Here is a 13,753-nt window from a genome sequence, read left to right on the forward strand (position 1 = left end):
ATGATCAATAATTATAAAACATATCAGAGATATTATTCTGAAATGGACCAATCAAACAATGACTACTTTTACTGTCGCTACTTTAAGTACATTTAGATGAGAGTACTTTCTACTTTTACTGGAGGAACATTTAGAATGCAGGACTTTTACTGTGACAGAGTATTCCTACACTCTGGTACTTCTACTTTACTCAAGTACAAGATCTGAGTACTTCTACTTTTACTCAAGTACAAGACCTGAGTACTTCTACTTTTACACACCACCTCTGGTTATAACTGTGTGTGTAGCAAAAACAACAAAACAATAGTGCACTGCACAACAGAAAGATAAATGTTCGTCAGTGTATATGTGGTTAAACTCTCTCTCTTTGTAAACCTCTCTCACCCTCTCTGTCAGTTTTGAGACCAGTGGGATGGGAGAGACGAGGACAAAGGAGGTGTTGCTAGATGAAGATGACGACCTGTGGCTGACTCTGAGACACAAACACATTGCAGAAGTGTCAACGTAAGGGCTTTTGTCTTTCTCCTCACACAGGCACACCCCCACAGCTCCATCACAAAGCCTCCTCCTTTATTGACCTCATCCATTTCTGTCTTGTGTGTCTGCACAGGGCTGTGACTCGCTCTTTGAAAGACTTCTCTGCCAGCAAAAAGATGAACACTGGAGAAAAGGTAGAGGACACACACACACACACACACACACACACACACACACACACACACACACACACACACACACACACACACACACACACACACACACACACACACACACACACACACACACACACACACACACACAAGGGTGAAAAAAGAGCCCAAGGATCAGACTCTGAAGGGGGCACTAAAACAGCATTTCAGATCGAGGCCAAACCAAGGTTTACTTAAACAGTGTGAGAAAAATGCATGTTGTTTTTTAACTTTAAAGCTTAGAAGATGTTTAATTACAAATGAGAAATACAATATGAGCCTGGATATCACTAAAGTGTATCACTCTTCTTTGTCTTTCAGACCACCATGAAGGAGCTGGCTCAGATGCTGAAGAAGATGCCTCAGTATCAGAAAGAGCTCAGCAAGGTGAGTGCTGTTTCAGCATGTCATGGATACACTATATACAGTTAGGTCCATATATATTTGGACACTGACACAAGTTTTGTTTTTTTACCTGTTTACTGAAACATATTCCAATTATAGTTATATAATGGACAAGGACATAAAGTGCAGACTCCCAGCTTTCATTTGAGGGTATCCACATTCAAATTGGATGAAGGGTTTAGGAGTTTCAGCTCCTTAACATGTGCCACCCTCTTTTAAAAGGGTCCAAAAGTAATTGGACAATTGACTCAAAGGCTATTTCATGGGCAGGTGAGGGCAAGTCCTTCGTTATGTCATCATCAATTAAGCAGATAAAAGGCCGGGAGTTGATTTGAGGTGTGGTGCTTGTATTTGGAAGATTTGGCTGTGAAGACAACATGCGGTCAAAGGAGCTCTCCATGCAGGTGAAACAAGCCATCCTTAAGCTGCGAAAACAGGAAAAACCCATCTGAGAAATTGTTACAATATTAGGAGTGGCAAAATCTACAGCTTGGTACATCCTGAGAAAGAAAGAAAGTACTGGTCCACGGAAGAAAACAGTGGTGGATGATTGCAGAATCATTTCCATGGTGAAGAGAAACCCCTTCACAACAGCCAAACAAGTGAACAACACTCTCCAGGAGGTAGGCGTATCAATGTCCAAGTCTACCATGAAGAGAGAACTGCATGAAAGTAAATACAGAGGGTTCACTGCACGGTGCAAGCCACTCATAAGCCTCAAGAGTAGAAAGGCTAGATTGGACTTTGCTAAAAAACATCTAAAAAAGCCAGCACAGTTCTGGAAGAACATTCTTTGGACAGATGAAATCAAGATCCACCTCTACCAGAATGATGGCAGGAAAAAAGTATGGAGCAGGCGTGGTACAGCTCATGATCCAAAGCATACTACATCATCTGTAAAACACGGCAGTGTGATGGATTGGGCATGCATGGCTGCCAGTGGCACTGGGTCACTAGTGTTTATTGCTGATGTGAGACTGGACAGAAGCAGCCCGAGGAATTCTGAGGTGTTCACAGACATACTGTCTGCTCAAATCCAGCCAAATGCAGCCAAAGTAATTGGGCGGCGTTTCATAAAGATGGACAATGACCCAAAACATACAGCCAAAGCAACCCAGGAGTTTATTAAAGCAAAGAAGTGGAATATTCTTGAAAGGCCAAGTCAGTCACCTGATCTCAACCTAATTGAGCATGCATTTCACTTGTTAAAGACTGAACTTCAGACAGAAAGGCTCACAAACAAACAGCAACTGAAAACCACTGCAGTAAAGGCCTGACAGAGCATTTAAAAGGAGGAAACCCAGGGTCTGGTGATGTCCATGAGTTCCAGACTTCAGGCAGTCATTGCCAGCAAAGGGTTTTCAACCAAGTATTAGAAATGAACATTTATGTTCAGTTATTGAATTTGTCCAATAACTTTTGAGCCCCTGAAATGAAGGGCTTGTGCTTAAAAAATGCTTTAGTTCCTCACATGTTTATGCAATCTTTTTGTTCAACCCACTGAATTAAAGCTGAAAGTCTGCACTTCAACTGCATCTGAATTGTTTCATTTAAAATTCATTGTGGTAATGTACAGAACCAAAATTAAAAAACATTGTCTCTGTCCAAATATTTATGGGCCTAACTGTATATACACACATTCTCAATATCCAGGACTAGGAAGCTGTCAACTTTATTGTGCAGATTTCCAAAAGTGTATTTATGATCCCTGAAAAGCATGTTTTTTGAGCTGGGCTTGCCCACTGTGTCACTAACCTCAGCTCACTTCTCTGTTCAGTATTCAACCCATCTGCATTTGGCTGAAGACTGTATGAACCGCTACCAGGGCACTGTGGACAAACTCTGTCGTATAGAGCAGGTAAATCACACAGATGCTTTAAATTAGATCTGTTTCCAGGGTTATAGCGTTGGAAATTAAAGAGCTCTGAAGGTCATTCCACAATTTGCCAAAATATGAACAAATACAGTCTGAATGTAGAAAGCAATGCTGATAGCATCCTTTCCTGATTTTGAGAGTCATTCTTCCAAATGTGCTTTGTTCATGCACTTTATATCATAATTTAGAAACAAAATGGACATGAATTTCACCAGCTACATGAAAATCCCATCTAATGGAACTAATCCCCAACAGACAGTTGTATTCATTATCTTGTCTGTATATCATCATCGACTACTCAGAGGAGCAGTGTGTAGAATTCAAGGGGGCAAAAATAACATGTATTAAACATTGTTATACTTGTACATAGTCATGAACAAAAGAATGAGATTGCAAACACCAGCGGCCAAAATGGGTTTCCACCGGAGGGTGGTCGGCCTCTCACTTAGTGTTGAGGTGAGTAGTTCAGTCATCTGGGAGTAATCAGAATAGAGCCGCTGCCTCTTCGCGTGTAAAGGAGCAACGGTTCTACACTGCCAGTCTGCCCCATGGAGGTATACAGAGGACTAGATACACATTGGAGGCGGGACCTCATTCATTCCTATGAAAGTTGCTCAGTGGAGCAGGAAGTCAAAATGGCCTGCCTCTAGAGAGAGAGAGAGAGAGAGAGAGAGACAGAGAGAGACAGAGACAGAGAGAGAGAGAGAGAGAGAGAGAGAGAGAGAGAGAGAGAGAGAGAGAGAGAGAGAGAGAGAGAGAGAGAGAGAGAGAGAGAGATACAGACAGCTCCCTGAAGACTCCAGAGGCTCTTTAACTTCTACACTGCATTACTGCACTGAAGCTCTGATCAGTATTGTTGAAACTTATTTGGAACTTAAGTTAAGCTTTGCTTTCTTCTGACTCTTTTCAAGGATCTGGCGATGGGCATAGATGCAGAGGGGGAGAAGATCAAGGATCCCATGAGACTCATTGTACCCATTCTACTGGATGCCAACGTCACTGTGTCTGACAAAATCCGCATTATCCTGCTCTACATTTTCCTCAAGAATGGTATTCACTGTTCCTAATGATTTTCAAGTCAACTCATTCTGAAGGAGGTTTATTTCTCCTTTAATGACAAAAGCAGAAAGGAACAGCTAGAGTACTGAATGTGCATGCCATCACAATTTGTTTTTCTTTCTCCACTGCTGTTCACTTTTAGTTTTCCTCCTTGGTGCATGCTGCATGTGTTAATGTCTGTGTGTGTGCCAGGTGTGACTGAGGAGAACCTGTGTAAGCTCCTTCAGCATGCTAATATCCCACCAGAGGACAGTGACATCATTTCCAACATGGCCCACATGGGCATCCCCATTGTCTCTGAGGTGAGCTGAGTCTCTCATCATGAACCAAATGAAGAGTCACTCTCCCTTGCTGCTGGTGTTCTATATTCTGTCTGTGGCATTTGGCCCCAATATTTTTAACCTCAACGAGTGTGATCAACTCTGTTTCTGCACAGGTAACCGTGAAGAAGGCCAAGAAGCCAGATCGTAAGGAGCGGATCAGTGAGCAGACCTACCAGCTGTCCCGCTGGACGCCTCTGGTGAAGGACCTCATGGAGGTACATCTCATGCTGTTTTCAAACATTATGCTTCAATAACATTTATTAATGTTAAACAATTTCCTGTAACTAAGTAATGTGGCCTACAATTGAGTCAGATCAAGACAATTACAGCATAGTCTCTTAATATCTGTAATATACCGTATGTTGGAGCTATATATTGCCTTATATTATCTAATAATCATTTATTTACTTGCTGTTGTTGCTAATAATGAATATATAATAATAATTATTATTATTATTAGCATTATTATTATTGTTATTTAGCGTTGTTACTTAAGAAACTTAATTTAGTTTCCATGCTCTTATTTTGAAGGCATGTTTGGGTGATTATTGTATTGGAGACAGGTGGTGGTGGGAGCAGTTGATTCAGGCCTTAAGGAAAAGCCAAGGGAAAGGCTTAAGAATTGTAATTGTTCTTTTGTTAAATGATATTGGATCACGCAAATAAACGCACAAACGGTGACTCTTAAGATTTACTGTGGAACAAACGGCAGTTTACTTTTAAGTGAATTTTCTGTGTTAGCTTCTAGGATTTTGACCGCTACACCGTACTATGCTTTGCTTTCATCTTTAAAATGTTTTGGCAGTTTGAGCAATTTTGGACAAGATTACATTCTCTGGTGGAAGTTGGTGAATTTTACATGAACTGTTTGGTCAGTAACTTTTGCCATTTGGAATGTGTATGTGATGATTAACAGTACTTACAGGCAGAATTAGATACAGAGAGCAAGCTCTTGGATAATATCAGCTGAATGCACTGCAGCTACAGAATGCTCAAGTTTAAATGAAGCCTCGGTGGAACGACTTTTCTAACTTATATTGGAGTTCTATCATTTCAAGAGTTGCACCAACTGAAACTGAGGTGGGCAATTTACTCTTTGCTACTCAGTTTGCCAGTGTGGGCTATCATGATGTGTTTGTTGTAAAAAATGCAATAATTGGGTAATACCCCTTTTGTTGTTGACAGAAATTAAAAAATACATTGAGTTACACTTCACTGAGTTCATATAAAGAGTAACAGACATATTAAAACATAATTTAATTCATTGCCCATGACAAACATTACAAACCCAGACCTCGGGGCGTGCATCTCTGCAATCTGTTCTCTAACAAGTTCAGTCACAGTGTGCTACAGTCGCTCCGCTCCATGACCCTGTTGTTTACTGTTTGGGTTACAGACCTTGTTGTTGTTGTTGTTGTTGTTCGGTGATTAACAAAAGCTATTTTTTAGCCATTAGCCTCTTTGCTATTGCGTAGCAAGTGTTGACAGACACTTGAGCACAATAGATAAATAGTGAGAGAAAATGAGTAAAGAACCTGCTTTCCTAGGACAACATGTCTGGGTAGTGTGGGCCTGACTGTAAAGCAGCTCAGATCCAGAACCTTCCTTCTCCCTGGTGCATCCACACCCACAGCTTCAGTGGGAAATGAACTAGTTTCGTTATGGTATCTTTTAGAAGTTTTATTAACCATCCTCTCTGAATGTGACTTTATTTTGGGAAAGATATGTAACATGGTGTCTGTCTTTGGTGCAAACTGTAGTAATTGGAGTGTGTTCCCACAGGATGCCATTGAGGAAAAACTTGACCCGAAGCAGTACCCGTACATCTCCCAGCGACAAGCATCTTCCAAAGCCAGCGCTCCATCAAGGTGTGTAGTCTTCAATGGATGGAGCCTACACTTTGTGTAACGCTTTAAAATACAAAGAACTGCTTTGATATCTTATAAGTAACTTAGTAGAGTTGAACCATGGTTAGTATTTTGCAATTAATGCTTCTGTATGCTCTTGTTTGACATCTTCCAGTGCTCGCTATGGTAACTGGCATAAGAACAGGGGCCCCACAGAGATGAAGACAGGGCCCAGGATCATCGTTTTTATTATTGGAGGGATGACGTACAGCGAGATGCGCTGCGTGTATGAGGTCACACAGGCCAACGGGAAGTGGGAGGCTTTGATCGGTGAGTTCACACACTACTGAAGAGCACGACAACATGATTGGAATAACCATTTTTTATGATTTTTTAACACAAGACATACTTGACAGTGTTTAATGTAAATGTTATTCCTATCCACGTGTCTAAAACTCAATTTCAACATTACTGTTGCATACATAGATGAAATACAGTTCAAATGCGTATTCAGAAGAAAGAGTTCAGCTAGAGAAATATAAATGCTTAGTTTAAATCTAAAGGATTATTCACAATGACACAATATTCAACCTCATAGTTCACTGTGTTGTATTATTCATTATTTTTCTTAATGTGGTTTGACATGTTTGATTCAGCAGGGCTGGACTTCAGACAGTCTTATTCATGAGGAACCTGTAACTTTCAAGACCATGTGAATTGTGTTGTTGTCATGACCAGTCTAATATATGATGTGTATTATAACCCAAGATTCAGGATTGAGTCCTTGCTGAGCTTTCAGGCTGTTCTCTCCATAGGTTCCACCCATATTCTGACCCCCCCGAAGTATCTAAAGGAACTACAGCACCCAGACTTCCTGGACCCCAACGTCCCTCCAGAGGGCCCAGAAGAGCCGCCTGCTGAATGAAAAGAGATTTGAAAGTAAATAAAAGTTTATAATAAATAAAATCATAACTTAGTTACTAAAACAAGTACTATAAATGAAAATAATTAAATACTGAAACAAAGAACTGTAGCTTAAAGTTGCTGAAATAAATAACTGTACAGAAAGAAATACCAATTACTGTATTTTATGTTTATTTTACACAATTACTTTATACTGTCTTTGTATTTTCTAACCAGTGTTTATTGTGTCCCTCCCCTTAAATAAATGGTCACAGCCTGATGTGATATATGGTGTGTATTCCAAAGTCTGGCTTCTGAAGCTTCCAGATGTAGAGAGAAGCACTCTGTCACTGGCACACACAGCATTCATAAAGGTAGATCAGGTCGCATGTCAGCTGTAGCAGCTGAACTAGTCGTTGCTTTTCCTGAAGATTAACCTTCACCGAAATTCCAAAACAAGAGCAATACACAAGGACATCTGCTGTAGTGGCTTTGCCAAGTATTTCTGAAATGAATCAGGGTTCATTAACTGTTGTTTTTTCACTTTTACGTTGCTAATGATGTATACATTACAAAAAATGACAAGCCGTACTCACAGCAGCTGTTTGTGTTTGGGTTTCATTTTCATTGTTTTGTTGAACATTTCTATCAGGTGAATTTACAAAATATATTAAAGGTTGAGATGTGTCCGACACAGTGACATTAATGCAACCAAGTTCACATTATAAGAATCAACAAACAAATTGATAAACAGTCAACAGTTTATCCAGGCAAGTCACACATTATTTTGAGTTAAAGGTCCTCAATCATGCTATATTTGAACAATATATTGTAATATATGTAACATGTCTCTGAAGTGTTTTGCTCAAAATACCAAACAGATCCCCCATTGTAGCATGCCTCATCCCCCTCTATCTCAGCCCTGTTCCTTAAGTGCTGATTCTGTGACTGTAGCTTTAAATGAACTAGCTGCTGCTGGCCACGCCCCTTTGCAGCGTCATGATCTCTTCTCAGCTAAACGGTATTTGGAATAAAATATTTATTTTCATATTTCACGTTTTTACATATGTTGATACTTGAATTTTTTCAGTTGCTTTTTTTACATTTTCAGGTTCAAAACGATTATATTTTCAGTTTCAAATCTCGTTTTTCAGGTTTCACATTTTTTTCGCCTTCAGATACTTTATCGTTTTCAGATCTTTTTTTCGCTTTCAAACTTGTGGCACTGATGTTGCTTGGGGGGCGGGGCTTACCAAATAGTAGATTGGCATCCTGAGTGACAGCCCTCCCTCTGTCATGTTGCCTTCATGGATGTTAGGTAGCACGAGAAATATAACTCAACACTTTCTATACACAATAATGCCGTGATTGGTTGTAAACAAACTGATACCAGTGTCAAAGTTCAGTTAAGCGAGATGCTGAGTATCGAAGTTGTCAACAATCGTGGTATAAAACCAATAAACTGTGCTACAATGTGAAATTACGTATCCGCTATTTAGTGATGTCCTTTCCCACTTCCACGTAGCTCCGTGAACGTGTATTGGCTTGGCTGGATTGTGTATAGAAAGTGTTGAGTTATATTTCTTGCGCTACCTAATGTCCATGAAGGTGACATGACAGACACTGACCAAACTACTCTTTGGTAAGCCCCGCCCCCCAAGCAACATCAGTGCCACGAGTTTGAAAGCGGAAAAAAAAAGATCTGAAAGCGGGAAAAAAAGAGGTTAAAGTGAAAGTGAAAAAACGAGATTTGAAACTGAAAACGTAAAATCAGCCACTGAAAAAAATAAGGATTCAGATATCAAAATATGTATAAAAGTGAATTATGATAATACATATTTTATACCCCAAAATTGCTGAACTGAACCAAAATAATATTCAACCTGAACAATTATTTTAATACTTTTTTTGTGTTTGAATACATCATTTTATTTTTCAAAGTCCATGATAAACACTTGAACTTTCAAATAAATTGTATTTTTTGGTATGATCAAAACTCATGACCCTGATTTGGCTCCATACAGACCTTTTATATTACACAGTCTCTCCAGTACAGCGTTAGCTCTGAGTGTTAGCGCTGCTTGCTAATGTAAACACAGACCATATTACTTCCAGAACACGTTGCGCATTGTTTCTGATACAGCAAATAGCTTGTTCTTTCTCCAGTGTTTACCGCTAGAACAGTGACATTATATATATTATATATATTTAACAACTTTACTCTTAAGTCCCTCCTGCAGACATCCTGTTGAATACACACACACAGCTGGGGGGGAGATTCAGCTCGCCAACTGTATATGGGGGACAATAGGTTGGGACATGTCATGCACGTGGGATGTTGCCAGGTGTTCAATGTAAAGCCAGCCCACATTTTCCTTATTATGTCATATGGACAGAAAATCTGGATCAGCCCGTTTTCTACCCCTGTTTTTAGAGATGTGGGTAAGCAGGAAAAGAGGTTGTATTTTCTGACACTCTGTGAGTCTCCTTACACACCGGGACACATATTTATGTAGAAAAGACATTGAAAAGTGCATTTTGCATAATTGGGGGCCTGTAAAACTGACAGTGAGTGCAACTGAAATGTCAGTAATAACTCATGGTTGCATCAGAAAACTATGAACAATAGCATGGCAGTGGTAATGGTCATGCTATATCGGCCCCACAAACATGAAATCCTCTCAAATATTTCCAGGAGCCCGTTGAGCATCTATAATTGTTATGAAAGTTGAAGTCATCTCTACAATATCCATAATAAATTAACATGGATATTTAAAATTACATTATAGGACAATATAATGGGCCGTATAACCTGGGTGAAAATCAAGAATATATTGTTGTTGTTATATGCAATGATTTTTAAAAACAATTGATTATTTTTTGTCAATGCTTTTACAGTTCTCAGTTACTGTGGTATCTGCACATCACAACTGGACTAAGTATAAGTTAGGGAACACAACATACAACACAATAAACTCGGGTAAGCGTATGGTTAAGAGTAACTAAGATACTGTTTCAGGTGACTGAAAGAATGTGGTTTAAACTGGAATGATCAAACAGACACAAAAAATGATGAAAAAAGAAAAAATGATGTCTATAAGAGCAATCTGAGTTGACAAACAGACATTAAAAAAGGGGCTTTCCTTAAATGTTGTATATGTTATTATCATTACAATACTTCCCTACGATAATCTGACTAAAAAGTGATCATCCCACATGTTTTGTCTTCCAGGATTCCCTGCATCTGCATCCCTTCTCGCCTTCTGAAAGCCCTCAAATACTTGGAGCAGTGGTCCATCCTCAGCCCTCAGCAGTAACAACAAACCACCCCCCCAGCATGATGCATCACATACACTTCATGTTGTATCAAATTCTGTTGTTTTTCTCTGGTAGGATTTACGACTGTGTTGATGTTGATCACATTTTGCTCGACAATATTTTATTTGTCTGTAATGATGTCTACTGTCTATTGTGGGCAGTTCTTTTTTAGAAAATAGACGTGTGTGAATTAGTTTAGGTGATAAAATGAGATTCAGGGATTATGGGCTGTAAATGAAAGCTAACAGAGTACACTGGGAGAATTATTACACTGATTCACAGAGCAAAACATGCTTTGACATTTTCTGTGGATATTCTAGAACCTGTCCTCTACGAATCATCTCTTTTCCTTTGTTGCTAGTGCTTCCCTTACAGTCGCAACCATGCCATACGGTACAAACAATCATATTTGCAGTGATGTTTCGGAAAAACTTGGAAATGCCAACATGAAGCCCCTCTGAATATATATGTAGCTGTAGACCGAGCATTGGAGTGGTACATACTTGTTGGATTGTCTCATGCATTGTGTCAGTAAACATCCGTGTGTTGTTCCTGTTGAAATTCAGTTTGCTTTTGGTTTCCTGTGTCTGACCTTTGTGATGTGATTATTGTTGTGTAGTGATCCACTGTGTATGATGACAGACGTCAGTATTATGACCAGTATGTTCTTGTACGTTCAAATGGATGAACAAAACTCACAGGATGTGAGTTAGCAAATAAACCTACTTCCATACAGGTCTTTGTTTGTTTTTAATGTCTCTCCTGTGTGGTCAGAACGAAAATATCTTCCACTCAAGTAGCAGTCAAGTCACAAATGTGTCTTTATCTTTGCGTATAATACCCTCTATCCTTTTACAAAATGTTAAAGCAAATTGATTTATTTTACAGAGTTCAGGTCGGTGTTTTTATTCTGCATATCAAGTCATGCAACATTAAGGCACTCTTGTGATATACTTTATAACCAACCATTACCCCCATGAAGATGGAGATGTGTGAATTGAAGTAAAGTTCAAGTACCTCGACATGTCTTTCACCAAAGGTATTATTTTATTTTGTATAAACTCATGAACAAATCACCATGATTCTGTCATGGTCAGACCTACTTGGAGTATTTAGGAGATTAACTTCATGTAGCCACTGGAGGGAGCCTTCCTCAAACTAAAGCTAAAGACAGCTGTTCAAGCTCAACAGCTGAGCCATCTTTCTGAGAGCTTCAGCAGCAGCTTTGTGATTAAAGGCCATTTTTTGAGTTACTTACTATTTATTTCTCTGTGGGTGTCCCACCAGTGAACCTGCAGTGGGAAGCCGTTGAACAGGTTGAACACCAGAATTCCTCACTGACAGGCATTCTACCTGCCCAGGAGAAAGCATTCTGCCTAAGGGATTACACAGAATCCTTTCAGAAATGTAGCTCTGCAATCTAGCTGGTTAAGGATCTGTTTATGTAACACTGTAGTCTGTGCGGCCCCCAGGCAAAGAGGCAGTATAATATTTTATGAATCATTTTAACTCGGAAAACCAGTCATTCTGTAGAGCTGGAGAAACCAACAGCTCATAGAGGACCACATAACAGTCAAGTCCAATATGTATATATATACATACACATATATATATATATATATACTCATACATACATACATACATACACGCACACGTACACGCACGCACGCACGCACGCACGCACGCACGCACACACACACACACACACACACACACACACACACACACACACACACACACACACACATACATACATACATACATACATATATATACATATGATGTATATATATACACATACTGTATATGTGGGACCACAAGGGGTAGCAGCAGCTGTAAAACTCACACAATAACAACAACAATGGTACGTTCTATCTAAAGAATCTGTTCCTCATGTCACCTTGGCTGTAGCCATAGGTTCTGAAGCCAGATCATTGGGACCAATGGTGAAGACAGGCCTGAGCACAGAATGGCTACCCACACATTCACCCCTCCTGTGGAAATCAGAAGACCAAACAATGTGGAGAATAGGAAATAACAGTTTGGAAAAAGGGCAGTTGGAAAAACAAGAACTGGATAGGGATCATGGAAGAGAAGAGAACATACAAATCATCCAGACACAGAAGACATGCTGTTACAAGTTCCAACACATCTATGGACCACAGGAGACTATGATGTTGGGTTGGTTGATCATGAAGTTTCGGTGGAAGTAAAAGACCATCAAAATGCACGCTGGCGCCCTCAATACAAACTGAAGCAAGAACAGATGAATGGAATTTGGAAAACCATTAAGGGGTTATTACAAGCAGGAGTAATTAGACCTACTTCCTCAAATTGGAACACCCCCATCTTACCAGTACCAAAGGCTGGAAACAAAGGATGGAGAATGGTCCATGATTTGAGAGAAGTGAATAATGCGACTAAGACTGCTAATATCCCTGTTCCAGATCCTTATGTAGCATTACAGAATCTAAATCCAAACCATAAGTATTTTACGGTCATAGATCTAGCTAATGCATTCTTTTGCTTACCATTAGATCCAAAAGTACAAAATATATTCGCCTTTACATATAGAGGACAAAGATATACTTATAATGGTATGCCACAGGGATTTAAAGACAGTCCAGGGTTATTCAATCGGGCCTTGAAGAAAGATTTGAGTGCTTTACATTTACCAGAGGGAGTAACTCTGATACAATATGTAGATGACTTACTTCTGGCCGCACCAGATGCTGCAACATGTCTGTCTGCAACAAAACAACTGCTACTCCTATTAGTCAAAGTAGGATATAAAGTAAAAAGAGAGAAAACACAGATGGCGAGGAGAACGGTCACTTTCTTAGGGAGAATGATTTCTGCAAATAGCCTCACTCTGACACAGTCACAAAGATCTTCCATTCTGTCTCAACCAAAACCGAAAACGGTTCAACAAATGCTTGCATTCCTGGGCTTGACGGGATACAGTAGGATACATACCGGACTATGTGGACCTGACACAACCATTGAGAAACATTGTTGCAGAGGCTGGAAACCGCAATCTCACTGCCATACTGGAATGGACAACATAGGCCGAAGAAGCCTTCATCAAAACAAAACAAGCTCTAGGTCAAGCGGCACACCTCTCAACCCCAGACTATACCAAAGATTTTTTCCTTGATGTTTCTGAATCAGGAGGGGTAGTGAATGGAGCCCTGTTTCAGAAAAAAGGGGGAGTGAGACAGGTGTTGATGTATCACAGCTCAAAGTTAGGTACTATAGAACTAGGGCAGACAGGATGTGCAAGACATCTGGCTGCACTAGCGAAAGCCATCGAGAAGACTGCGCATGTGGTAA

The 13,753-nt window shown here is 39.8% G+C and overlaps 1 protein-coding gene across 3 annotated transcripts in view; it reads left to right on the forward strand.

The window, feature by feature from the left end:
• stxbp1b (syntaxin binding protein 1b) overlaps positions 1-11,145 on the forward strand; it is a 36,414-nt gene extending 25,269 nt beyond the window's left edge. For all 3 annotated transcript variants that reach the window (XM_063897362.1, XM_063897364.1, XM_063897363.1), the window contains exons 10-20: positions 397-504; positions 611-671; positions 1,011-1,076; positions 2,872-2,952; positions 3,882-4,020; positions 4,222-4,331; positions 4,466-4,567; positions 6,135-6,220; positions 6,375-6,529; positions 7,015-7,138; positions 10,335-11,145. In XM_063897362.1, the coding sequence (XP_063753432.1) occupies positions 397-504; positions 611-671; positions 1,011-1,076; positions 2,872-2,952; positions 3,882-4,020; positions 4,222-4,331; positions 4,466-4,567; positions 6,135-6,220; positions 6,375-6,529; positions 7,015-7,124 (1,018 nt within the window). In that variant the 3' untranslated portion in view covers positions 7,125-7,138; positions 10,335-11,145. The remainder of the gene's footprint in view (positions 1-396; positions 505-610; positions 672-1,010; positions 1,077-2,871; positions 2,953-3,881; positions 4,021-4,221; positions 4,332-4,465; positions 4,568-6,134; positions 6,221-6,374; positions 6,530-7,014; positions 7,139-10,334) is intronic.
• Positions 11,146-13,753: the final 2,608 nt, after the last annotated feature.

Source organism: Eleginops maclovinus, chromosome 12 (assembly GCF_036324505.1).
Source record: "Eleginops maclovinus isolate JMC-PN-2008 ecotype Puerto Natales chromosome 12, JC_Emac_rtc_rv5, whole genome shotgun sequence".
NCBI classification, from domain to species: Eukaryota; Metazoa; Chordata; class Actinopteri; order Perciformes; family Eleginopidae; genus Eleginops; species Eleginops maclovinus.